This window comes from Zalophus californianus, chromosome 2 (assembly GCF_009762305.2).
Source record: "Zalophus californianus isolate mZalCal1 chromosome 2, mZalCal1.pri.v2, whole genome shotgun sequence".
NCBI lineage: Eukaryota > Metazoa > Chordata > Mammalia > Carnivora > Otariidae > Zalophus > Zalophus californianus.
The window spans coordinates 189,452,749-189,479,387 of NC_045596.1; the positions used below are offsets into that span (position 1 = coordinate 189,452,749).

At 38.0% G+C, this 26,639-nt stretch overlaps 1 protein-coding gene across 1 annotated transcript in view; it reads right to left on the reverse strand.

The window, feature by feature from the left end:
- Positions 1-26,639, reverse strand: part of TENM3 (teneurin transmembrane protein 3) — a 1,257,915-nt gene that overhangs the window by 412,727 nt on the left and 818,549 nt on the right. The window contains exon 6 of the mRNA XM_027598498.2: positions 16,689-16,967. Within this exon, the coding sequence (XP_027454299.1) occupies positions 16,689-16,967 (279 nt within the window). The remainder of the gene's footprint in view (positions 1-16,688; positions 16,968-26,639) is intronic.

Below are 26,639 nucleotides of genomic sequence, written 5' to 3' on the forward strand. Positions count from 1 at the left end.
GATATTCAATTATCTGGCAGGTCCTTTAGCAACATAAAGCAGAATTGATTTGCACAGATCATTTCCCCTAGAAACAAGCTGATTATCACATGAACATTCAGCCAGTGAAATAATAACCTGAGCCACATTGTGTTTTGAGAGTCTATAGTATCTCAAGAAAGACACAGATAATAATACGTGGGGAAAATCGGGAGTAGGAATGATTCATACATGAAAACCAGTATGACCATAGTCAAAACAAAATTGTATATTCCAAACCAGATCTTCCTCTTTAAAAAGTAGATGAGAAAGAAGAGAAAATGTTGCCTATTTTTTGTTGGCTAAAACTGGCTATTTATCTTTCTAAAAAAAAGATTTATTGAAATATTTAGGTAATGTCACTTATTTTGTTATTCACCAATAAACATTAAGGACCTCCTTGCTAGGTATGGCAAGGTATTTAAAAATTGTTTTTCCTGAATATCACTACTAAGCAAATTTTCTAAACTTATGTAATAAAATACCCCATAGAAATTCTTAGTGTTTATTTAGATAAGACTCTTAGCACTGAAACAAATTATTTTAGGAATCTGAAATGACTGAATAATATAGATGGAATGTTAGTCAAAACAAAACAAAAGATAACAAAACTTTGTAGGCAATAATGTATATTATCTTAGTTCAAGGGTCGTAGTTCCATTCTTCGTAGACAGAATACTTCTCAGAGACATGCACACAAGCAAAGGAAGCTTGGATTATGTTTGATTGATGTAAATAATAAATCTAATTTTTCTTGCTACTTTAGTTGGTTTATTAGATTTTTACGCTTTGTATCATCCCTCTGCTGGACCTATCCTAACCCAACATGACTTCTCTCCCTTGAGGGAAATCCTCAAGAGAAAACTTTGCAATATTAGCTTTGTAATGTTAACCAAAGATAAAATAATGCAGATTTTTAAAATTATTTTATAAGAAGACACAGTTTGAATAAACTCAGACCCAAAGACACTGGGTGAATGGTCCAAGGTCAAGCAATGACTTAATTATGGAGCCAGAATAAGAAATCAGATGTCTGTACTTCTAATCAAGTGTCATTATCACTGCGCCTATGAAACTCTTGTCTAAATATAGTAGAATTACGTCTTAAACTAAGAAGTGTGAAATAAATTCAACTACACAGAAGCTCATGGTGACAAGGAAGACATTTACATTGGCAGATTTTTTTTTTTTCCCGGTTTTTGAAAAGTAAGTGATCTGAGGGACCTACACTCTACTGCTGTCTGGTACTGATAGATTCCACTTAAGAATGGGAGGTGTATTACAGTGAGTTTTGAAATTAAACAGTGGCTTTACAACTTGGTTTCGTCATTTAGTATCTGTGAGACCTTAGCAAGATATCTGGATTCTCTAAGCCTTAATTTTCTTTCCATGGTAAAATAGAGATAATACGACTAAACCAAGAGGGCGGTAGATTGAGTATAATAGGTGTTCAATAAAAACCAAAATCTGTCTCTGCCTATATCCTTATCAAACTTCTACTCTGCCATTTGGATTCTCATATCATAATTTTTTCTAAAGGACAATAACAACAACATTCATAACCCAAATCCTTAGCAATTATAATTGGAAATGTCACTGTTACAAAATGACTGTTTTCGAAATGCTTCTGTATAGTAACGGCACATTCTATGGGAAGTCAAAGGATTTTGTAGAGAATACAGACTACTCCATCAAGGAATAACATCTGAATAGTGAAACCAGAATTGGTTGGGGGGAGAGGATTTTTGTGGATGAAAAGTTCTAATTAAAAAAGAATAAGAAATGGATCTCATGGAAAGGGTCACCCTACACTCTCACCCTTTCTGATATTTCTTCAGGAAAAGAAATCTTGACGGACAGCTATCAACTACTGATGAGCTATACATTCAGTACAAACTACCTGAAATATGGGGAAAGCAACCCAAACTCATGGGTATATAGCGTCAATATTCTTATCTCTTAAACTACAAAACTTTCACCTCCAAATAGATTGCTTTTCAGTACTTTTTATCCTTTTAGAGATCACTCTTGGAATAGACAGGTAAAAATACAGCAATGCTTTAAAGAAATGTTGTAGTCTACGTTTCCCCTCAGATCCTCTGCACCAATCTCTTAATATTTTGATAGAAAATAATAAGTACGCTCAATGCACTAATGGTGAAACCAGGAAGTTGACATCTAGACCCTTCAAGATGCAAATGTGAATAATAAGAACCACTGGAATTTACATCCTTTCTCTCTCCAGCATCAAGGGGCCACTGGCCAAGTGTCAGGACATCTGCTGTGCCTTTATCAAGCTATCTCCAGAACTCAACTATCTTGATTTATAATCTTTGTCAGAACTGAGACCCCAGGTGGAAGCGGAGTAATAACCTTGCAGCCTTCTTCCTTGCATCATCCTGACATCAATCCCGGGCTTCTCCGGCGGTTGCCATGGAAAATGTATCAGTTGCAAAACTCTCATCATGGCTGTGGTGAAGATAAACACGCAATCAAGAATACAGGAAGTTGGGGTGCCCAGGTGGCTCAGTTGGTTAAGCAACTGCCTTCGGCTCAGGTCATGATCCTGGGGTCCCGGGATCGAGTCCCACATCAGGCTCCCTGCTCAGCAGGGAGTCTGCTTCTCCCTCTGACCCTCTTCCTTCTTGTGCTATCTCTCATTCTCTCTCTCTCAAATAAATAAACAAAATCTTTAAAAAAAAAAAGAACATAGGAAGTCTATTTCACACCGTGATTGTTTTGAGATCTGACAGGAAGCAACTAAAATGCAGGGGGATAAAATATTCTCAGACTCTGCTCTTCAGTCGCTGAGCCTCTTCCTCTAGTAACAAATCAGTGCTTGGTGGAACATCATGGTGCGGTGTTCTTGTTGGACACTGAACAACAACTGAGTGTCCTGGTCTGAAGGATGGCTCAGGAAATACGGAGAAATAACTTTCTCTTTGAGTCTGAACTAGTTCTACTATTATTCACTGTCCATCTTGTTTTCTAATGAAACCACTTCATATTCCTTTAAATCCACATTTATTTTTAGTTTTCAAGAACATCTTTTACGCACTGTTGACTATTTCCCAAACTGTAGCGTGAACTCTTATGTACTATGATTTTATGTGATTGTTTAGATGAAAGTCTATTTTATTGATTTATGGCCTTTCCCCTTTTACTGCGATAGCAACATTCTCCCTGGTTGGGCGCTCACAAGCTGGGAGTCATGTGTAGCTCCTTATCTTTCTTTCTCACATTGCAAAGCCCCGTCAACAGCACTACAACTTGTTCCTTCCTCCTTGCTCACAATAACCCCTTCCTGGTTCATATGGGATCTTGGCTCATCAGTTCCAAGATCGCCTTCATATCATCTGTCCATCATGTCTCCACTCTGCTTCAGGACATGGGCTGGCCAGACACTACCCACAGCGACAAGCTTAGACCTTCAGCATGACATTTACAGTTCCTCATAAATCGATTCCATTTCACTGTCAACTTTAATCTCCATTGCTTCCTGAGAGGATTCTTCTAGATGGGGTGGCCTCCCTAGGATGCTACTATTATTTCCTCTTATTGCTTCCAAGCATTTTCTCAAGGTGTCCCAACTGGAAGCAGGCACTCTCTTCTGCTATACCGAAACATGTTTCACCACTTTCCAAGTCCTACTGAAATTCTAAAAATCCTCTAAAATCTTTCCTTTTCTGAATCTTCATTGCTTTTCTCTTTCCAGTGTGCAGTTTAGCAATGTAGTCCATCTAGCTGCTTCGCCTTCTAATTGTTTCCTCTTTGTAAAGCCCTGTATCTCCAAGTCTATAAGCTTGACGGTGAGAGATATATTTTATTTCCCCCAAATATCTCTCAAAATATTTTACATAAGGATGCTCACAAAATAGAGTAAATCCTAACTGTTTGCAGGATGAATGCTTGATTTTTTAATGAAAAATAGATCTTAGCAACTGCTTGCGACATTATATATAACTTCCATAAACCTATTTCACTCTGTTTTTCTACTATTGCATTTTTTGCAATGCATAAAGAGGTTACATACTATGCTGCTAGCAGCTAATTGTGTATTCCTGAGAATGTTTCTTTTTAGTTATTAGCATTCTAGATCTCTCAAAAAACCAGAAACCTGAATTTAGTATCTAAAAACTATTATTTATATATTTCATAAACCTTTTCCTATTTCATTGCAAAGATTTAATAGCACAATTTTTTAAAATATTTTATTTATTTATTTGACAGAGAGAGAGAGAGAGAGCACAAGCAGAGGAAGTGGCAGGCAGAGGGAGAGGGAGAAGCAGGCTTCCCGCTGAGCAGGGAGCCCGATGCAGGGCTCAATCCCAGGACCCTGGGATCACGACCTGAGCCGAAGGCAGCCGCTTAACTGACTGAGCCACCCAGGCGCCCCTAACAGCACAATTTTTTATTGATGTCTCATTGCCAAAATTTTAGTATAGTAGGATACATTTATTAGACATTATGAAGCATCACCTAATTAATTGACACTTAGAAAAATGAATTGTGTGAAGAAAATAATTTTAAATCCCTATAACACAGACTATATTAACAAAATTTAGAATAAATTTAAAATGAAAGAAATATTTTTTAAAAGAGAAAATAGAAATGATAATTTACTCTAGGGATAAAGTCAACATTTCTAACCATAAAAAAGCTACAAGTAAATAATACAACTGAAATATATTTTAAAAGGTTTCTTAAAAAATTCCTTATATAAATAATATCTTAAAATCAAACAAAGGAAAATAGCTGCAAAAGATTAAGATCTAAGTATTTCAAAAGAGACAAAGAATTGTTAAGATTCTTATTATATGAAAGTACTTGCAATTCAAGATGAAAAAAATATGGTATCTCTAATATCTCTATCTTCTGCATCTTTTCCATCAGGCTAAGAATTGATGAAAAGAGATTTACCTCCTACTGCTATCATCACTTTCTTTAAGTTTTTAATTTATTTAATAACGAGGCAGAGACTTGGTAGAAATGAATCTGCTACTCTGAGCTGGAGCAGATGCAGATTTTCCTGGCACCTAGAATCTCTAATAAAGAGTGCACAGCCACTTAAGCAAGGCAGTGTCTTGCTAGACTGGAGGATCTTACATTTGATACGTAAGTTCGCATCTCTATTCATCACTATCGTGCAGCTTATCCGTATGTCTACGAGCAGAAGGTCCACATTTAAGGAGATGATTATACATATCAGGTCCTCTTATAACCAAACCTGTCTCATCAAGGCTACATGGATATGAGGGGAAAAAAAGCACTGGCAGTGTCTTGGTGTCCTTGAATTCCACTGTCGCTTCGTTTTTCTTAAGTCCCAGAATACCCAGTTCTTCATTTACCCCAAGAGAATGATGGACAAAGGACATGAGTTGGCAATTCACAAAAGAAGAAATACGAACTGTACCCACACATACATGAAAATAGATTCAACCTATCAATCACACGAACATAAATAACAACAACAGTCAGATACTATGTTTTATCCATCCAGTTGCCAAAATTCTTAAAGCTTGACAATATTTGCTGTCAATGGCTTGTGGAAAAAGACACTTCTTTGTACTGCTGGTGGGAGTGTAAATGGATACCAATTTTTTTGCAGGGCACTTTGACAGGGTATATCAAAAGCTTTAAATTGTATGTACCCTTTGGCTCTGATGTGCCACTTCTAAGAATTCATCCTAGGGTAATAACAGAATTAGGGGCAAGGATTTAGCTACTGTGATAGTTACTACAACACCGTTTATAATAGTGAAAATTCAAACAACCTACACGTCCGAAAGTAGTAGACATGTGAAACAAATTATTACAAAGCACAGCATGGAAAAATATTATGTTCTAGAAGAATGTCAGATAACATGGGGAAGCTTAGGGTCAAAACATAAATTGCGATTTTAATTTTTAAAAAATAAACACACAGAAAAGAATAAAAGCGGAAATGCCAAAAGAGAAACCGGAGAATACTATCTGTTTGCTTCTCTGCTTTGTCCGATGAACATGTAACGCTAAATAATTAAAATAGATACATTAAAGGCATGCATTTAAACACTCACAATATTTTAGACTTAAGTTTGTTTGATCTGAAGTTCTATTTTTATCACGTCTGTTATAACCTATCATTTTACTTGGATTATTGAGACAGGATAGTGCAAACAATGATTGAAAGCTTAAAAAATTCTACTGATTATCTGAATGCTTAAACTTTGTATTTATTTATTTTTTTTAAACAATCTTTTTTTTTAAGATTTTATTTACTTATTTGAGAGAGAGAGAATGAGAGATAGAGAGCACGAGAGGGAAGAGGGTCAGAGGGAGAAGCAGACTCCCTGCTGAGCAGGGAGCCCGATGTGGGGACTCGATCCCGGGACTCCAGGATCATGACCTGAGCCGAAGGCAGTCGCTTAACCAACTGAGCCACCCAGGCGCCCTGAATGCTTAAACTTTTTAAATAGGTTCATTTAAACAATGACTAAGTATCTATAAGCACAATTTGTAGCCTGCAATCTATACAGTGGTATTCCAGTCACAGTAAATGAGACACAGTCCATTACAAGGGAATGTTTTCTACTTGTTTTCTGCAGCAACTGACATTTCATTCAAGCACTTTCAAATACCCTAGGAATCTCTAGCTGCTGTATGTCAAAAATTTAAGATCTCTCTTTGTGAACTTTAACACCCCTATAAAAGCCAGTTGGAAGGGCAAGCCTATTTCCTACTGATCACTTTGATATTAACCAATTAAAGGCAAATCAATTTATTCAGTTTAGTCTGAATAATCATTTCAGAGTCACAATTTTCCTAACTGCAGATAACAACTACCACTCTGGCTTTTTTTTTTTTAATTATTATGTTATGTTAATCACCATCTATTACATCATTAGTTTTTGATGTAGTGTTCCATGATTCATGGTTTGTGCATAACACCCAGTGCTCCATGCTTTTTACAGCGTATTTCTATTTCTCTTGGACATATCACTTGTGATATGATTTTCTGGCCCTCCCCCGTTGTGGGTTTTTTTTTTTTCCAAAGGTTTTATTTATTTATTTGACAGAGAAAGAGAGAGAGAGAGAGTGCTCAAGTAGCAGAGTGGTCCAGGCAGTGGGAGAGGGAGAAGCAGGCTCCCCACGGAACAGAGAGCCCGAGGACCATGACCTGAGCCGAAGGCAGATGCTTAACTGACTGAGCCACCCAGGCGCTCCTGTATTCTTTTTTTTAAATTAATGTTTGATAAGGTCTTGACAGTATTCATTAATAATAAAATTTGGTTATACAATTTTATGTTCATAAACATGCATTTTGTTTTTAAGCAAAGGAGAGGATAAAGAAAAGAAAGCAGTTACTATGTATCTGGAGGAGTACTGCGAACAGTCCTGTTAGTTCAGGCTCCAAAGTCAACAGCTACCAGTTTTACCTGTTTTCCACAGGACTCTGGATGCCCCCCCTTTTTTTTTACAGTTTTATAGAATTATTTGAAATAAAATATCAATTTTGAGTAAGAATGTACTTTCCCCCAAACCTTTTGATGTCATGGACTTTCAATTCCATCAAATATCATCAACTTATACTACACTGACTTACTATTTGCTCTGATTTCAATCAATACAGATAGAATTTTACTTTTCTAAAGTATAGCTTTCCTATAACAAGCACTAGAATTATTATGCACACAGATTTTTAAGATGAAAAAGTACCTTAAGAGATAAAAAGTTTCGAGGGATTCACAGTTACATACTATTAATGTTCCCAAATCTCCTCTCCTTTCCCCTTCTCGTTCCTGGATGGCTCCTCCCTTTTCCTTATAAAGATGCTGAAATGTCATCCAATCCTGCCCCTCTGTGTCTCAGGAGTTAGCAGCCTACCTCCCTCCTGTCTTACTTGGGCTTTGGAAAGAATAATCTACGCTTGCTGGTGCCATATTTTTAGGTTTCTGTTCATCTCTCCACCTACTGCAATGCCCCTATACAGAAGTGAATAACCTCCTATGCAATTCAAAAAGTATCCTTGCATTTAACTTACTAGACTTTTGGAAGTTTAGATTCCGCTTCCTCTGACCTGTCTCTCTCGTCTCCTGTGAACTGATCTTGTTGATTTTCTTTTTGTCTCTATGGAAGGTTCCCTTTGTTTCTTTCATTGGTACTTATTTTACGCCCTTACGTAAATATTGGTGGACTCGGGATTTTACCTTCAGTGCTTTTCTTCATTCATCATATTTGCTTTTGGGGAGAGTTTTACTGCTGCCTTATGGCTTTAACTGCAATCATATAGATCATATGGTAAGTGTTCTTAAACAAAATCTATTTGATTTTTTTATCTCTCTATATAATTGCCTAATAGATTACTGAACTTTGATGTCCCACAGACACCTTAAAAACAACCTACTCATGTCTGAATTACTAATTCTATCACAAACCTCCAACTTGAATTATACCATCACTTGTATTCTACCATCCTTCCATGTTTAGAGGGTCTTTTAAAATGTCTTCCTCTTCCCTAACCCCAACGTGATGAAGAAATCATCAACTCTTGATTCTTTCTATTGGAAGCAATCTTCCTCTCCTCTCTAGTTCTTGGCTTCAACTTCTATATCTTCTCACTCGGATAGTTATAATACTATCTGGTTGGTCCATCTGCTTCGGGTCTGACCTACAAGTCCATTGTGTCTCTGCTCAGCAAACACTGTGAGGTTAGCACAGACATACAATGGTGAACAACAGAGCCACGCCCCTACAGAGCTTACTCCCTGTGGAAAAGACAGTCGACATTCTGTATTGCTTTCAGAATGCTCTGTAACATGTAAATAGGACTGCATTGTCACTTTGCATGAAAATCCTTCAGAGCCTCTCCATTACCTCCAGGAAAAAGTACAGATTTCTTAGCATGGCCATGTGGCCCTTTGCAATATGGCGTGGGGCTGCTTCTACCGCCTCAACTCATCACTCACCTGCCCACACATCCTGTGTTCCAGGTACCAAACAGCTCATGGCTCTCAAAAGAGTCCTCGTAGACTTTACACTTTCTCCTTTGCTGCTTTGTCTACCTCTTGAATTTCTATACATCCTTTAAGCCCGTTTCAATGCCGTCTCCTTCTTCCTTTATGAAACATCCTCTCCTGCCCTGCTCCCCAGTCTCAGTTGGCAACAATCTGCTCTCTGTTGACACTGACCTTGCATATTGTGCTGTAATTCCATTTACTACATTAAAATTCAATTACAGGGTCTGCTTGCCTGTTGGCCCAACTAGCCTACGAATCTCTAGAAGTCGGGGACTACACTTACTCATTTTTGTTTTTCCAGCCCCTGGTACAATACCCAGCGCTTATTACTCATTGAATGAAGATGTAGTTGCTATACTAAATAAGAAATCAATTCAAAAAGTCACATCTAAACTTTACTCACTTTTCATTTGCTGTGTGATGATATTTAAAGGCAAGGTATTACTCATAAGATGTTTTAACTGTCCTTTTCTCAAGCTTGTATGCATTTGTATGAATTTTCATCTGCATTTTAAAATGTTTTACATTTGGTTTATGTACAGTCTATTCATTATGGGAAAATTATCCCCAATCCATTGATAAATATAAAAAATTTCCATATAGTAAACTGTCATTCAAACTACTCGGTAAATAATGTATAAGATGTTCACATTTATACTTGAATGTGTGTATAATGTTAATAAACAGAATTATTATGACTTGAGAATATTCTTTAAATAGCACCAAAAAAACCCCACAAAAAAAAAAAACCCACCAGTTAAGCTTCTCTTCAAACACTTCAGTACCCCCAGAATGGCAAATACACTAAGGTTCTATGGCTCTAACATTTAATTTTTCTATTTCAGTGATAATTACATCAATAAACCTGATTCAGCATTTGCTGCCGTTCAATTCATTAATTAAAACAATTTTACTGCTACCACTGTGGTTTTTCAAGGATATCAAAAACACATTCAAAAATCAAAATAGCATACATCATCAGTTTTGATATGTGCATGGTATGCTTTACTTTGATTTCAACTCTACAATTAAGAGAACATTTAGAATATAAAGAGAGAGAGCATATACTCCATATACTTTGAACAAAAATACTTAGAACACAAATTGAATTTTGTAGAAACGGCAATATTCATGTGAAGAGTAGCAAACTGCCAAGAGGTTCCAAAAATCCTCTTAGGATGGGAAATATAAATGTATATAAATACTTAAGTGATAACAACAAAGGCAGTGGACTTTATAGTCTTCTTAATTCCAGTTTCATAGTGCTAAATTTAAAAAATTAATTTAAATCATAGTTTCCTGGGCTTGAGTGACTTGTAACATATCCATGAAATAAATATATTTCATTCTCAAATGACATATGGAAGCTTTTGTTACAAGAATGACAAGTAGCTATTAAACCATAAATGTATACATAGCAAGGCAATGCAATTATTTTTATGTATTAGAAACTATTTGACTGTATTCTGCAAAGCAGCACTCTAATTCTGAGCTTGACTTGGTAAGCATACATCTTACTTTTGCTGTTTCTGACATCCCAGAGCACCTAAAACATAAAATATAATTTATAACAGCAGAGCATGCCAGAAGTGACCATTACATGTCAGAAGAGAGCCCATAATGGAATTGATATACAAGTTAGAGTTTAGTATGTGTAACAGAATCTCATAAAATTAGAATAACACTGAAGTATCATTTATTTCTTGCAGCAACGGAATTCCTTCTTAATTCTTACAATTTCCAAAGTAGGTGGAAAGGTTCATGGATAAAGTTGAAGTAATGGAATTAAGGTAGGCAAAATAATACACCTCTCTTCAAATGATCTTCAGAAAACTCAAATAGCCCTTTTGTGAAAAGAACCAGGAGAGAAATGCTATCTGGGTCGTTGCTGGAAGCATCACAATTATGTGACGTAATGGGATACTCCAATGCCATTCAAGAGTTTCTCCCAAACTACTCTAGAATTCAATTGGTAATCGAATAGCTACACCTCTCTCACCTATATGCAGTCTCTCAGAAAGAGAAGAAAGAGCATTGCCCACTCTTTCAGAGAACATATTTAGCGTGACATGGTAATGTGAATTGCAAAACAGCGAAAAGTCCTCTGTTGAGAGATTGGTTTAAACGTTATCACTGCACGAACCATGAGAGACTATGGACTCTGAAAAACAAACTGAGGGTTCTAGAGGGGAGGGGGGTGGAGGGATGGGTTAGCCTGGTGATGGGTATTAAAAAAGGGCACATTCTGCGTGGAGCACTGGGTGTTATACACAAACAATGAATCATGGAACACTACATCAAAAACTAATGATGTACTGTATGGTGATTAACATAACATAATAAAAAAATAAAATAGAATAAAAAATAAATAAATAAACGTTATCACTGCAATAGTTTGTCATATTGGTTTAAGAAGTATATCTTCTTTGTTTTAAGGTATAATAACTCAACTTTTAGACTTTATCTATACAGACAGTAGACTTTTAAAATAGTATTTCAAAGGACAAGTAAATTGGTTCCTTGAAATGTTTTAGCTGTACAAAGCAGGTATCTATTACACCTAAAAATATTGCCCTTTATTGTTATACCCTCTTTGTCCGCCAAATTAGCCCTTAATACTTTAGTATCATGCACAATTACTGTGGCATTAGTTGGGTCCTACAACAGGTATATTGCTAAGACCCCAGGTGAGAGATAAAGTCTTCCAGGAATGATTTATTTTATCGTGTGAACTGATGAGCATCAGTTAAATTGCCTTTTAATTGACTGGCTGTCTAAGTAACATGCCTTTGAGGGAAACACGACTTTTGAAATTTCCTTTGGCCAGGAGGGGAAGGAGCATGCTCAAGTCTTTGAAGTCTACAGCCATCAGACTAATTATCAGCACCATTCAATGTAGATTCATTTAATTACAGTAAATTAAAAAGGATGTGGGGTTTGGGAGAAAAATAAAAGAGTCAATAAATGGTGACAGAAATTCCAGACTATGCAAATTATCAGTGCCTTTTCTGGAGATCACTATCTCCCCCTCATCTTGCCACATGTATAAAACTAACGCAGACAGAGGGAGAGTAAAAAGGGGTGGGGGGTGGGAAGGAGGAGAGATGTGCTGTGGGCCAGAACCATGCAGGTACTTGATATTGTTTATCTAACTTAATCTTCATTGCCACTTACAAAGCTGTGATTTCTCACTTTTTACAGATGATAGGAAGAGCACACACTTATTTGGAAGTTACTAGGTTCCAGGCACTGTTCCAAGCACATTCTAGATCTGAACTCATTTAATCCTCACAATGACCCTATAAGGACTGATTACTAGTTACTCTTTTCTCTATTTTACCCTTGTGGAAACTGCAGCACAGGAAGGTTAAGTAACTTGGTCAAGGTCACAGAGGAGGTGGTGGGACCAAATCAAACCCAGGCAATCTGCCCCCCTACAGCATGTTCTCACCTACTGCCCTCAGTGGGGGCCCTCGAGGTCAGGAATCACCACGAGGCAGAAGGGGAGTGCCAGTTCCTATGGGTCTGTCCAACTTCAAAGGTCATGGCTTTCCAAGGGGCATAAGAGATTGTAGAGAGAGGGGGAAGGGAAAAGATGAGGGCCCCCAGCGGGGGACCCAATACATCTCTGGGACTGCTGTACATCTGACAAAGTAGCAAGGAGAGTGGAAAAGTTGGGAACTCGAGCTCTGGGTGATTCAGGAGCCAACAACAGCCTCACTGGTTGAATGAAAAGACCTAAACCCTGACCCGGGTGATTCTAAATCCAGGCACCTTTCATGATACCACACTGCTGGATGACAAAGGATGTTAATATGTTTTGGCTGCTTCTGGGAAACGATGCACAAACGACCATTTTTAAAGCTTAAAGGTTGATGTCTTGGAAAAAAAAAAAAAAGTCCTTTGTTTCTGACATTTAAACAGACAGTTGGAATTGAGATCAGATGACTTGCAAAGTTTCAGAGTGGAAATTCAGCCAGGGGTCTTTTAATGACACATCAGAGAGAGGAAAGACGCTTAAAACAATCCAGAGCATACCGGTACTTCTACCTTTGATTAGGGCGGCTCATCGTGGTTATTTCATAACCTCTCAACCGTTTACCAGAACTGCTGCTTCCTAGGTGGCCACAAACCAATCCCTTCACTATTGAGAATGATGATGACCACCACAGTAAGCGTTGTGTCAAGAAGGGACTTCTCCAAGATCCTGAACTCGGAACAAGATGAACATTCGGAATCCCATACGAAACTCAATAGACTGGAAACATTTATTCCTTAAAATGCTTTTTAACTTCAAATCCCCATGGTTGGTGAAGAGTTAGTTTTGCAAAGGAACAAATTTTATCACTTGTCTTGAGTCTCTGCTAACACAGAGACGTGTGACATGGTCCGAATGTTCTTTTACTCTTGCAGGATGCTCGGGCCATCAAAATTTCATTAGCCTCACAGCAGTGCTAGCGCCTTCTAAACTTGAACTGTTGGCCTCTTTATCAATAAATAAATGAAACCTAATCCCTTTTAGTGACTAAACCCTTCTTTGAAGTTCTAACTAGAACATCAGGCGCTCGGCTTGCATAATTTTACAAATGTTGAATAACATTCTTTTTCTGGGGAAAGCAGCCTTATTCACAGTTATTTCAAATGATGAAAACAGCCAACGAGAACTCCCATGCTAAACCGGATGAAAACAAGTCAGTGTCTGGTTCCTAAATTAGTTTCATTTTGGTAAGTTATTTCACACATGTCCTTCTTGTTTCGACCTAGAGGGGTATAACAAACTTCCAAGGATGCATCTGAAGCTAGTACAACAATGAATGATATTAGACAATTAAACTAATGAAAGGCAAAGGAAAATTTCACTGGGAAATCAATAGTCTTTCAAACTTAAGAGCAATGAAAAATAACAGGATAGAATTGAATTATTTCTGTAATTTTACATTAGAAATATTTGACTAGAGGTAGTAATAGTAAAAATATATAATAGTTTTGAGGTTATTGCTTAGAAAGATGTTAGAAGACCATATGGTAGGGTTACAAATTTTAGTTTCTCCTATAACTCAGCTTAAGAAAAACAACCACAGTTTTTATATCAGAAAAAAATCCTCAATGCTCTTGTTTCATTCCACAATTCAAAAGGTCTGCTAAATATCTCAGAAAATGATGCCTTCCCACCTCTTAATGCAATTATTTACTGTCAATGGAATCTTGCTTGTTCTGACTACTCACTGAAAATTCAGAACAAAGAAACTAATCTGAAACGTTCATAGGGACGTACATATTAAATCTAAGCAATAGCCAATGTTCATGAAGAGGCCATATCTCTTTTATTTCCTCTTTTGTTTCCTTCCCTTAGCTGACCACATTGGGAGTTCCTGGACCATTAAAATGTTTTTTTGTTTTTTTTTGTTTTTAAACAACCACAGCCAAACCTTGGGGAAAAGAGTAAACACAAGTTTAAGTCATCACTTGCCCAGCTCAACAAACATTGTTTTTGACGCTTTATACTCTTAACTTGGCTGACCTGTTTACTCTCAATAAATGTTCTGAATTTCAAGGCAAAGCCCTTGACACCCTCTTCCTGTCTCTCTTCATTCTGCTTCATAACCACCACCTGGACAGAGGAAAGAGCGCACCTTTTCTTCCCTTGACATCACTCTATGAACAAAGTCTATGAAATCCTGGGGAAGCACGTTCTTCCTCTTGGTAATGATAATCCATGCAGATGGTGAGGGCCAGTGGTGGGAGAAACTCAGTCTTCCTTCCCTCCTCCCTACCAGGTGGATATTTTATACTGTTAACTCAAAGTTGACAATTTGGTAAGTTTTAGATTTTCCTAAGAGAAAAAAAAAATGGCCTGCGTTGGGGCATTCACTGTGGGATAGCTTTAGTAGATATAGAATCTTAAAAATCACTACATTAATTTACATTTTACCACTACAGATACAATACAGGATACATTTGTTATTAGGGAGGAGAAAGAGATGCTACAAAGGTTGTGGGTGGAAGGGACAAGTTGACCCGATGTGAGAAAATATTTAATGGATACGGGTATGGATATGATGGAGAGAATCGAACCGAATGCCTTATCTTGCTGTGTTCTACTCTTTTCTATAACTACCATAAAATTTATCATGTATTTTACGGAAATCAAATACCAAGCACTACATTTGAATATAACCATTGTACCTGAAGGTTCGGATAGACGGGAAACAAAGTTGATACCAAATCTCACGCATTTAAGGTTAGTAACTTCCGAATCCACAATGAAAACTGATATAAATACAGTTTTTAACTGAGGTGAATGGATTAGCTCAGGGAAACATTGGCAGCCTGATTCAAAGACTCATTTTGCCAGAAAGAACTGTCCTTGTTTCCTGTGTGGGGTTGGAATAAAGCCAGCCTCCACCAAGAGCTGGCACTTTCAAAATGAATACATCGACTGCATGTTATTACTGATCTTGACTTTGGTTTAGTGCACTAACACATTCTACATAAGAGAACACACTGCTTTAGTTGGTTTAAATTAGACTTTTTTTCACGCATAGAAAGGATGGGTAATAAACAGTGGGAAGCAATAGGTATCACTTCATACTGTGACTTAGCTAAAACTGAAAGCTGAATAGACCTGCTTTCGTACTGCAAAGCAAGGCTGACAAAGTTGTTCAATAAATAATACAAATGAAATACCGTTGGTGAAACAACCATCTTTCTTTTCAAATGTCATGCAATTCTTCCATTTTAATTTTCTCCCTGCTTCTTGATGCATCATATTCACATAGCATCAATAACTAGATTGAAGTAGCAAGTGCAATGTTAATATTAAATGCTGAAGGAGAAATGTCCTTTCATTGTCTGGTATGTTGGCACTGACGCTCCAGTTCTTCTCAGAAGCAATACTGACTAAAAATTAAGTTTCCTTTGAAATCTGTTATTGCATATAAATGACCTGTTTTTATGATCCTGCATTATCTGTAAGAAAAAAATCCCAATAATTTATAAAGATACCTTTCTTACAATATGTAAAGCTGCTATTTGGATATCCTAAATCTGACTTTTGTGTGTAGACTTGGTTGTGGTCCCCAAAGCACATCAAAAACCATACTCTCCCTCCTTACCAAACTTTCATTGGCTCTCATCAACTAGTAAGTTTAAAGCATGACCAAATTTGTTCTTCAATCACTTGAGCCCTGTTAATAATCTATTCTGTGTGCTCACTCATCCATTCTAAGATTCTGCAACTTCTTTGAGATATCTTCAAGAGGAATCTACAAAGACATCTTTGATTACAAGCTGGCTCTGGGGTAAACTTTACCACCACTGGCTTTGCTACTCCACAGAGGATACCAGGTGACATGGTCCCAGATAAGTCAAAGCTAATCTTTTTTTTTTTTTCTGTACATAATTAAACTGTTTTTCAAAACTATAGCTAACACATGATAGACCGCTTGCATAATTTAACAATCTGATGACGACTATTGATTTTTTCCAGGAAAAAATAAATCCATGATTCAAGGACATTTCTTGAGTTCTAGTGCATTAAAACAAAAAGAGAGGAAGAAGAAAGAGAGGGAAGGAGAGAAGAAAGGAAGAGAAGCATGCCCCCCACAGTCAACTACAACAGACAGAAGCACTGAAGGCCAACATGATAGAGCAAAAAAAAATGGCACTTACCATTCTCACTGTCGGACTTGTTCTCGTGCTCCGTGTCTGTCAGGGTGAGGGCTGAGTTGGACCGACTTGACAGGCAGGAGCTGCGGCCTGATTTGACCCCCCTGCCCCAAAGTCTCATGGCATGCTCTGGGGACATCACTGCTTCATTTTCAGTATCAGCATCTGACCCTGCACTGATAGAGTAACCTCTGTGGGGGAGCCCCATTTCCGCACAAAATGCCAGTCCTCTTCGAGTTGCTGGTTCACAAACTCCTAACTGCCTTAGGGTAAAATTCTGTCCTAATTAGGGGGAAAAAAAGATAACAACTAGTGAGTATGTGTATCAGTTTTTTTTAAACGAAATCTCCCTAAAATAAACACTCAAGCATTTTGGTTTTTCAGTTACCGGCACCAGGTGTTTACATTAGCATCGCGTGGCACATGGTCAAGTGGGTGCAATTAAGGGAGGCTTGGGTGGAGCTCCTCCGCTGATTTCCCACTCGCCCCACTTAGAGCTCCTCTGCCAACCACTTAAGCCCATAAGCACCTCAAGAGAGAGAGGGGCGAGCCAAGGAGCGCAGACCATGACAACTCAACCCAGAGAAAGGACTAGTTATCAACTATAGAGTTTTGTTTAGCCACTTGTGAAGCAATGGAAATTGTCGGTTATTTCCTGGGTCTTGGCTCTAGTCCTAAGCGATGGGATCTTTCCCACCCAGATGTCACTCCCTTGGTAGAGAAAAAAGAGTAGGTTACTTGGTAAATAGAAACAGGGGTTTGGTTAGTCTTTATTACATCTTCCCTCCTTAGGTTAGCTACTAGCATAAACATGTATCATGTGTGTGTGCATATATTCACTATGCTTTGGAGTGTAACGTCTTGAAAATTTGCCGACATCTGACTTTCTAGATACTCTGCTTTAATAAACACCTGGAAACATCCGTATGGATCAGAGGAAACCAATTTTTGCAAATAAAATGTACTCCAAAAATAAAGCAGGAGTAATATGTATTTAAAAATTAATGGTAAAATCAAGTTCCCTGTGAACCCTACAGGGCTTTACTAATAAATTGGAGCATAATAAAACTCACAGCAAGGCCATAACTTCAAGCAAAAGTATTTAAATTAGGTGACACCTGAAAATGACCTCTCTTATTAATGACTTCGCCAATCATGTGTTTATTCTTGAAATTTCACATATGTTTTATGACAGTATGGATGAGAAGAGAGAGAAATATGTCTGCTTGTACAGTGCAGATATATGGCCCTTCCATTTCTTGTCTCTTTTTGGAATGATGGAGTCCAAGATTTAGGTACCGACCGGAATCAAAATACATATAAAGAATAACAGTACACAAAGACTGATTTAGATGCTGCCACATAATACCAACCTTTTAAAAATATGAAGCATTTATATCACTCAGAGTTTTCATTTGCCTACTTCTATCTCTTCAATCTATGAACGCTTTAAAGTTAATTGGCTGGTGTGAGAAGTAACACACATTATGTTTTTTAAAAAAGAGGGTGTCATAAATTATTTGTGATAAAATAATAACACGTGGAATCTTCTAGAAAATGAGTCAAACATAATGCCTGATATAGTATATATTTGGTTGCAAAGATATCAGTAGCCTCCAGGCCTCCGCACATTTTAACTAGTGTGGTTAATTGCCTTATTGCTGTGGTCATATCAGAAGTTGGAATCAGCTTTATCTTGGTCAGACTTCCAAATGGGTTCTGACAATGACACTCATAAATAATGAAAATCGGTTGCTACAATTAGCTACAAATCAAACTGCTTAACAGAGAGATTTGAATAAGTATCTGAACCAAAAAATACGTCAGAAAACAAAAAAGAAGAAAAGGAAAAAAGAGACCATGGAACAGTGAAAAAGTGGGCAAGTTAATGAATTAAGGCATAGTATTGTCAGTAGTTTTTAAATAATTAGTGTAGCTTGTACTTATGAAAGTAAATCCCCAAAAGGTCAATGTCATGGACAGTTAATGGAACAGAGGTAGAAGAATTTACCCACTGTTACTTATCCATCACATTTTAAATGGGGAGAGGGAGGAGAGGGGTCTAAAATAGTTACATAGTACCATTAAACATGTTGATTTTTCAAAATAAGAATACTAAATAATTTTTAAGGGGCGAAAATGGATGATAAGACTCTCTGCATCTTTCCTCTACTTTGGGAGGCGCCCATTGGAGAATAAAAATAAGAGGGAGGTTAAAAGCAGTTAAAAACTCCTTTCTAATCTCTGAAATGCAACTCTAAACATTTTCCACGTTATTGACTTTTCACACTGCTAACATCTTGATGCAAAAATCTATGAGGTGAAGGAAAGCAGAAAGCTATCTTTAGTATTTGTTATCCAGGTATGTAAACACAGTTCACTTTGCAAATAAATATCCAAGGTACCATCTCTGTGAACTGATATGTGTATCCCGAACTCCTTCAACATCTGACCCTCTGAAATCAATGTCTCCCAATAATTCAAAACTCTTGCAGGCTCTTTCTGAAATGCAAGACGGAAAGCAAGCGCAAGCAGAGGAGTCCCTGTTAGACTGCCTTCCTGAATTAAAAAGTTTGCTTTCATTTCCTCTAGGAAAGAACATTAAACCTGACCTCCGGCAGATCTACGGTTAAGCCACTCATTCCTCTGGTCAAGTCATTTTACTCTTCTATTTCTTTCGTCTTTCAGAGCTCTGGTGACTTGGTTTAAGAGATGCTTTCTGTAAATGTGACTACCATAAAGCAAGGCTAATGAGAACGGTTTAAAAAATAAACACTTGGACAAATGTAATTAACAATCATAGAGAAGTATATAATTTGACGACGAGGAGAGGATCATTTCCAAATAATTTTAGAATAGGCACTCCACCACCAATGTTGACTTTTCCTTTTCCTTTATTCAAAAATACCTCTAGCCCAGACCTGCCTCAGAGCTTCAGGCTCTATTGTTGTCAATTCCACTCTTTGGTTTTAAGGATTCTTGCTCGGGGGATCCCTTGTTTTAATGCAAACACCACTGGGGAGATCTAGCAATCAAATGAGAATAAATTAGTTCTAGCGGGTTATTTCCCACAATCTAGCAGCGTTAGCAAGATGGGCCATACTTATGGAAAACATATGCAGTTCCGACAAACGGGGGAGGGGGGAAGATGGAGAGAAGAAAGGTTTCTGACTCGGGGAAGAGAGACAGTTGGCAGAGGTATCACGGAGGTGGGAGGGCTGGGCTGGGTGAGGTTGTTCCGGAGGGCTTTAGGGCAATGTAGAAAAGTACAAAGAGAAAGGCAGAAAAGATGCTTCTGGAACCAGCTAAAAACTTGACCATCTTGCTTTTGACTTCAAGAAACACAAAGGAGATAACGATACATTTGTCCTTATTTTCCAGGGTTTCTTCAGATTGTGTTCTTTGCACTGGTTCTAACATGTCCCTAATTTCCTTCTCTGCTTTTTAGAGTCTTTACATTAATTCTCTTTGGCTGAAACTGGTGAAATAAGTATTTGTCTCCTGCACATTGAATTTTGGTAACCTTGATCAGCAGGGCCAACACAGAGTTTCCCATTACAATTTGAAGCGGTACCCAAACAATAAATTGCAGCGAGAATAAAGTATACCTGAGCATGAGTGTCATTGTGATTAAAAGGCAAGGTTAGCTTGGATTGGATTAGGCATTTGTGTTTTACAACAGTCATAAATTTGAAAATCTATTTTAAAAACTGAATAAACACAATGTAGGCAGGTTGTATCATTAAAAAAAATTCATATTTTGAAAAAGAGAGGGAAGGTCTGCGATAAAGTGGGCAGGACCAGGTAAGAACAAATGTTTCAGGTAAGGTCAGCACATAGCAACAAAGCCATAAAAGAAAGGGATTGAAAAAAATGGCTTAGCTACTTGGCCTTTTTCTCACACCGCATCTATAACCCAGTCAGAGCAGGGAAGGATTTTTCAGCGAGACATCTACTATCTCTATGTGAGTTGAAAAGAAACAGACCGTACTATTGGGTGGTCCAGTTCTGAACTCATGGTATTTTCTTCCCCTCCAGAGTCTAGATTTCTCTATGCCTAGATTTTGCTTTCTCTCTCCCTTGTTTGTTATTTAAAAAAAAAAAAAAAGTTTTATTCAGACACAACGCATAAGCCATACATTGCATCCATTTAAAATGTGCAATTCAACGGTTTTTAGTAAACGCCTTGTGGTGTGTAACTATCACTAACAGTTTTAGACCAGGTTTATCACCCCCAAAGAAACCTTGTACCCATGATCGGTCACCTCCCATTGTCCCCCGTACCCACCCGTCCTCACCCCAGCCCTAGGCAACCACCGATCCATTCTCTGTCACTATTCTGAACATTTCAAATAAAGGAGACCCTACAATATGTGGACTTTTGTGACCGGCTTCTTTCACTTAGCATAATGCTTTCAGGTTCATTCATACCGTAGTATATATCAGTATTTCATTTTTATGGTCAAATAGTATTCCAACGGATGGAATATCGCTAACAGGGAAAAACTCAGCATGTCTGACCTCACATAGCTTCTATTTCCCTTTCTGCTGTGACCTCTAGGTTAAAAACTTCTGTTTAGCCCAGCCTGTGGGCATGTCACAGCCAAGATTTACAAACAGTGCTCTTCACCCAACACCTACCCCTGAGGAGATCAAGAAGTAGCCAGAGTGGTCATTGTCCCAAGTCCTCATGATTGAGCAGTGACCATAACGCAGGGGGGAATTGAATCTGTGCCCCAAAGGATTAACGAGGTTAAAATGAGCAGAGGGTTTAAAACTTGTTTTCCAGAGACTGTTTCCCTTAATCAGTTATTGTGTCATTCAGACCCCACTAACAAACTCACTGGCGTTCTCTGCAGAGGCCTGGATTCAAAGTCAACTGATATGGTTCCAGCCTAGGAAGAAGCAAGGCCCCGCGTTCCTTACCCAGGGGTATCTAGCCCAAGACCCCATCCAGCTTATACCAGCTCTCAGAGCGTGCCCACAGCCCCTTCTCCTTGTCCCAAGATAACCTCCGGACGTCAGGGGCTGAATTCTGCCTCATTCTGATGTTAAGTCTCCATCCCAAAGTGAACACGGGACGTATGTTACATCTATGTTTGCTCAATGCGCATGCTCCATCTTTCTTCATGGCTAACCTTAAGTCTCCCTGCGGCCCCTTTTCATCAATATGTATGGAATCTCACCCCTATGATTATAAAAACCTATTCTTGTCCCCCTTTGGGGAAGCGGATTTGAGCTCGCCCTTCCATCTCCTCCTCTGCCTGCCTCCTGAAGAGACGGTCTCCTTAGTACACCCCCGATGTCTCCGTGATTGGCTTTGCCACACAACAGGCAGGTGCACTTGGGTTCAGTTACCTACCCCTTCATCAGTTAATGGACATTTGAGTTGTTTCTACTTTTTGGTTATTATGAAGTACTGTTGTGAATATCCATGTACAAGTTATTGTCAATATATGTCTTCGTGAGAGGCACTGCTGAGTCATATGTTAGCTCTATGTGTCACCTTTTGAAGCCCCGCCAGGCTGTTTTCCACAATGGCTGCACCATTTTACATTGCCTCCAGCAGTGTGTGAGGGGTCCCATTTCTGCATATCATTCCTCCCCAGGACCTGCTATTATCGGTAGATTCTTATACCACACTGCGAGCGAGTATATCACACAGCAGGTTTGCAGTGGGGAACTGGGATGTAGGTCAGTGGCACTGAAATTTGGGAGACAAACTAAGAATTGTTGTTCCTTTAAACAGTAGTTGATTCTCTGGGCCTGCTATGTGAATTCATTATAATTTTATGCTATTATTTTTTTCTTTGCTTTCTATTATGCTGATTTATTCTTTGAAAATGATTTTCTATTAAAATGAAAACTGCTCTTTTGCTCAGAAAGTCTACCTTTGAGACTAAAATCACCTGATTTTAAACATACATGTGCAAATAATGATTCCTATGGCACTGTTGCATGAATTAAAATAACTGGAATGCTTACCAGAGAGGGAATGGCTGAATACATTATATATAGCCCATTCGATGGAACATTATGTGGCTAGCATAAACAGTGAGTTTGGACCTATCTCTTTGGATCTGGAGGGAAGCCCATTATACATATTTTAAGCAAAAAAACACAAGTTGCAGAATGGTGTGTACAGTCTGATGCCATTTTTGGAAACTAAGAGAGAGAACCAACAGATTATGTGAGTGCTTCTGGTTTTGAGTGTGAATGAAGGTGAGGAAGGCAAGAAAACTGTTGTGATGATCATTTAGAAGGGACGGCAAGTGAAGGAAGTTAGTGATATTCTATTTTATAGTTTTGAATTTTTACTTTGCATGATAATTTCCTTAATTTAAAAAACATAATAAAGAAGAATTAAAGCTTATCTCCTTTTAAAAGAAACAAATATATGGTTTTTTTGATTTGCTCTTTAATAGCTCCTATTCAATAATTAGAATTTTAACTTACTAGCCCCTCTTGGAAAAGCTGGGTTTTAAAAATCCTTCCTCGTTAATTGTAAAGAAGTGAAGTTATGTAAGAAAGGTTGGAGCAATATTTGTCTCTCACTTCCTTTCTGCCCTTTCAACATATAAGGCTTTGCAAAAAGAATACCCATCCATTTCTTCTATAATAATAATAATGCTCCAAACTGAGTTTGGGAAATGGATAGAAGAATCAATATACACTCAGTAGACCGAAATAAAATAACCTACAACTCTCTTTAAATATTTTCCTTGGTTGCTGTGAGTTTGCGTGGATTATCCGTTCTCAGGCACGGACTGATGTTCTTCCAAAGGCAGAGCAGAACACAAAACGACAAGTTGGGCAAATATTTCCTACTTGATGCTTGCGGAATTAATGTCACCACCATCTTATCTGGCGTTCCCTTTTTTGCTGTGTTTGCAAAATGATAAGATCACGCAACAATAGAAATGTATGTAACTCTTTCCCCTTTGAGACCTAATGCATATTTTATGGGACAATCCAAACGTTTTCACCTTCTTATGCTAAATTTGTCACTATTTGAATAGAATACCCATCCTTGAACATGCAATAGAAATTTCAGTGATGGTATACATCTCTACTTAAAAGGCACTACACAAAACTACATTTTAAGAATTAACTTTAAATCCCACTAAATACCTTAACCGTTCCACCCCATGTTACTCTGTATGTAAAATGCAAGTACCTTTAACAGCTTGCTCCCTTTATCTGTTAATGTGATATTAACATCCATCACCACAGACTGATAATCTCTAATTCTTAGAAGACAGAGAACATGACCACTGTATGTCATAATTGTAATCCGGTTTATTATTCAAAACACGAGTCTAATGGAAGCCATTGCAGGGTGCCCTGATGGCATTCATCCTGAACTCAGCTGGGAAGGGCACCTGTGTGCCAATGAAGACAAGGAGGCGGAGGTGCCACAGTGAACTTGGTGAGGAGGGCGGGAAGGGAACAGGCAGAGAAAGCAGGGTTAGAATGAATGGCCCAGAGAATCCATATTTTCTTCAAGAGAAGATTTGTGAAGCTCCAGGGGAGGGCAAACCCAGAAACCGAAGAGAAGGCTTGGTGGCTCAAATCTCTGAAACGTTGGGTTGCGAGCCTGCTGACTTCTAAGGAAACAGCATCTTCGCGAGCATGAATCACGAAGGATTTACACACCCAACCACGAAATAGTGCCACTTTGATAATGGCGGCCATTTGTAATTAGAGAAATAACTTTAACAACTGGTTTTTATCAAAAGCATTCTGAAATGAATTTGTTTCTTTTTTCACATAGTATTTATTTCTTCGGAACAATCCAAGACCCAAGGATGATAACATGGCTCCCGCCTATCTGCTGATGTCTGAGGCATCCACAGTAGGTATTGGTATAAATAGGCATAGGGCAGGCAAGAAGCAGCAGGTGTTTAATAATTCCTACTGAAGGCATCGTGGTGATTCACAACGTGGATCCAAAACCGGCCACGTGGTGAGGACGGGATGCAGACTTAGCAGGAAGCTGGGGGCTCAAGACATCAGACCAATAAAGGCCGAGGCAGGGAGAAAGGATTACCCCCACTGTGGCCAGAGGAGGGCTATGAGCTACATCTATCTACTCACACCTTCTGGTAGGTAATCCACAAAGTAGGTTGGCCGCCAAGTCTGAACGAAGCCCTTTCCTCCTTAATAGCCCAAATTAGTTAACAATCAGTTAGGCAGGGGAGCCAAAAGAGGGAGCTCAGAGGAAAACATGGACGTGAGGTGATGATAAACTGAAGCTATTTAACTTGTGTCTTTAAGTACAGAAACGGAAGGTTGAGTAAACATGACCATCTAAATCCTTTAATCCTGCCGCTGACATTTATAGTGACTGAGAAGGATTAATCATTGTGATCTCTAAATGAATCATTTTAAGTAGTTAATATTTAAAAGTAATAAACTTTGGAGTTGCGGTAATGAGCCTGGTGGATCTGATTAATGCTTCGGAGTTTTGTCTTTCTTCATAAAACCCTGCTCTCACAAAGAAAAAGTTTTCTCGGCACCAGTAAGTATCTTCAGAAGTATTTCAGAAAAAGGGTTTCAGATTCCTTTCATTTTTGTATGATGACAGAGGTGAGGGGGAACACTGGGGAAATGAAAAGTTTGGGGTATAACTGGAAATTCATAGCAGCATTAAGTGCTGAATGGTAAGACCATATGGTCACATTTCTTTTGAAGTCTAGGATCAGTTCCCATTATTCACTATAATGGCATCCAAGACTAAACTAAATCTCAGTCTTTAAAATTAAAAGCATTTTGCTCTTGGCTCTCAAATCTTCCTCTTTCACAATTTCCAACATGCTGGGATGTTTAATATATTTTCATAATGCAAAAAACACAAATAAATAAAATAAAAATAAAAGGGGTAAGAAAAAAAATGAATGCATTCCATTTCCCTTCTGAAGCAGGATAAAATGGTATAGAAAGACACATAATTGGTATCTTGAAGGCACTGTCAATACTATTTTTACATCTGCCCAATGCTATTGGTGACATTCTAAAATGATATGTACAACCTTCATGTTCTACATCTAAGAAATATGAATCTAATTCTTTTGACCTCTCTGGAACATACAGCATATAAAAAGATTTTTAAATTATTTATCATTTTAGTAATATTCCAGCAATAAAACTGCTCCCCTCCCCCGAAGTGATCTATATCTAAGAGCTAAAAATGGGCCTTTTTCTATTTGGAAATTGATGAAAATATTTTAAAGGCACAGTCCCATCCCTTTACCACCAACTCTTCATTCGTTCTCTCCCTCAGCACAATCCTGGATATGTTGTGGATGCTATTATCCTAATGGGCAAAATGTCTTTATCCAGCAAAACATTATAGTGCAATGCCAGCAAAAGTTGTTTTTAAGAGGATTGTGGTTATGGTTCAGTTGAGACAATGTGCCTCTGCCCAGCACCAAATGAAATCTCACCCTGGCTGAAGCTGGATGAAAGGAGGAATAAAAACCCCAAATTTTCCATATTTAATTACACATGCAGCTTGCTTGCTTGCTTGCTTGCTTGCTTTCTTTCTTTCTTTCTTTCTTTTTCTTTCTTTCTTTCCTTTCTTTCTTTCTTTTTCTCTTTCTTTCTTTCTTTCTTTCTTTCTTTCTTTCTTTCTTTCTTTCTTTCTTTTTCTCACTCTCTCTCTCACCAATTCTATGGATTTTTGTTGTGTTTACTTCATATACCTTTATAAATATTTTTGAGTAAAATTTTGAGTAAAGCAATTCATAAATTGCTCTTTTCTGGGGGCTTCTTCCTAAGCCCAAACTTCACAGTTGTCTAGAAAGTCCTCACTTTAGGAATGCATTGTGTTCAGAAATTGATAGGGATCAGTACAGTTGCCCCTGAATAACACAGGTTTGAACTGCTTGGGTCCACTTATATGTGGATTTTCTTATATGGTACAGTGCTATAAATGTATTTTCTCTTCTTTAT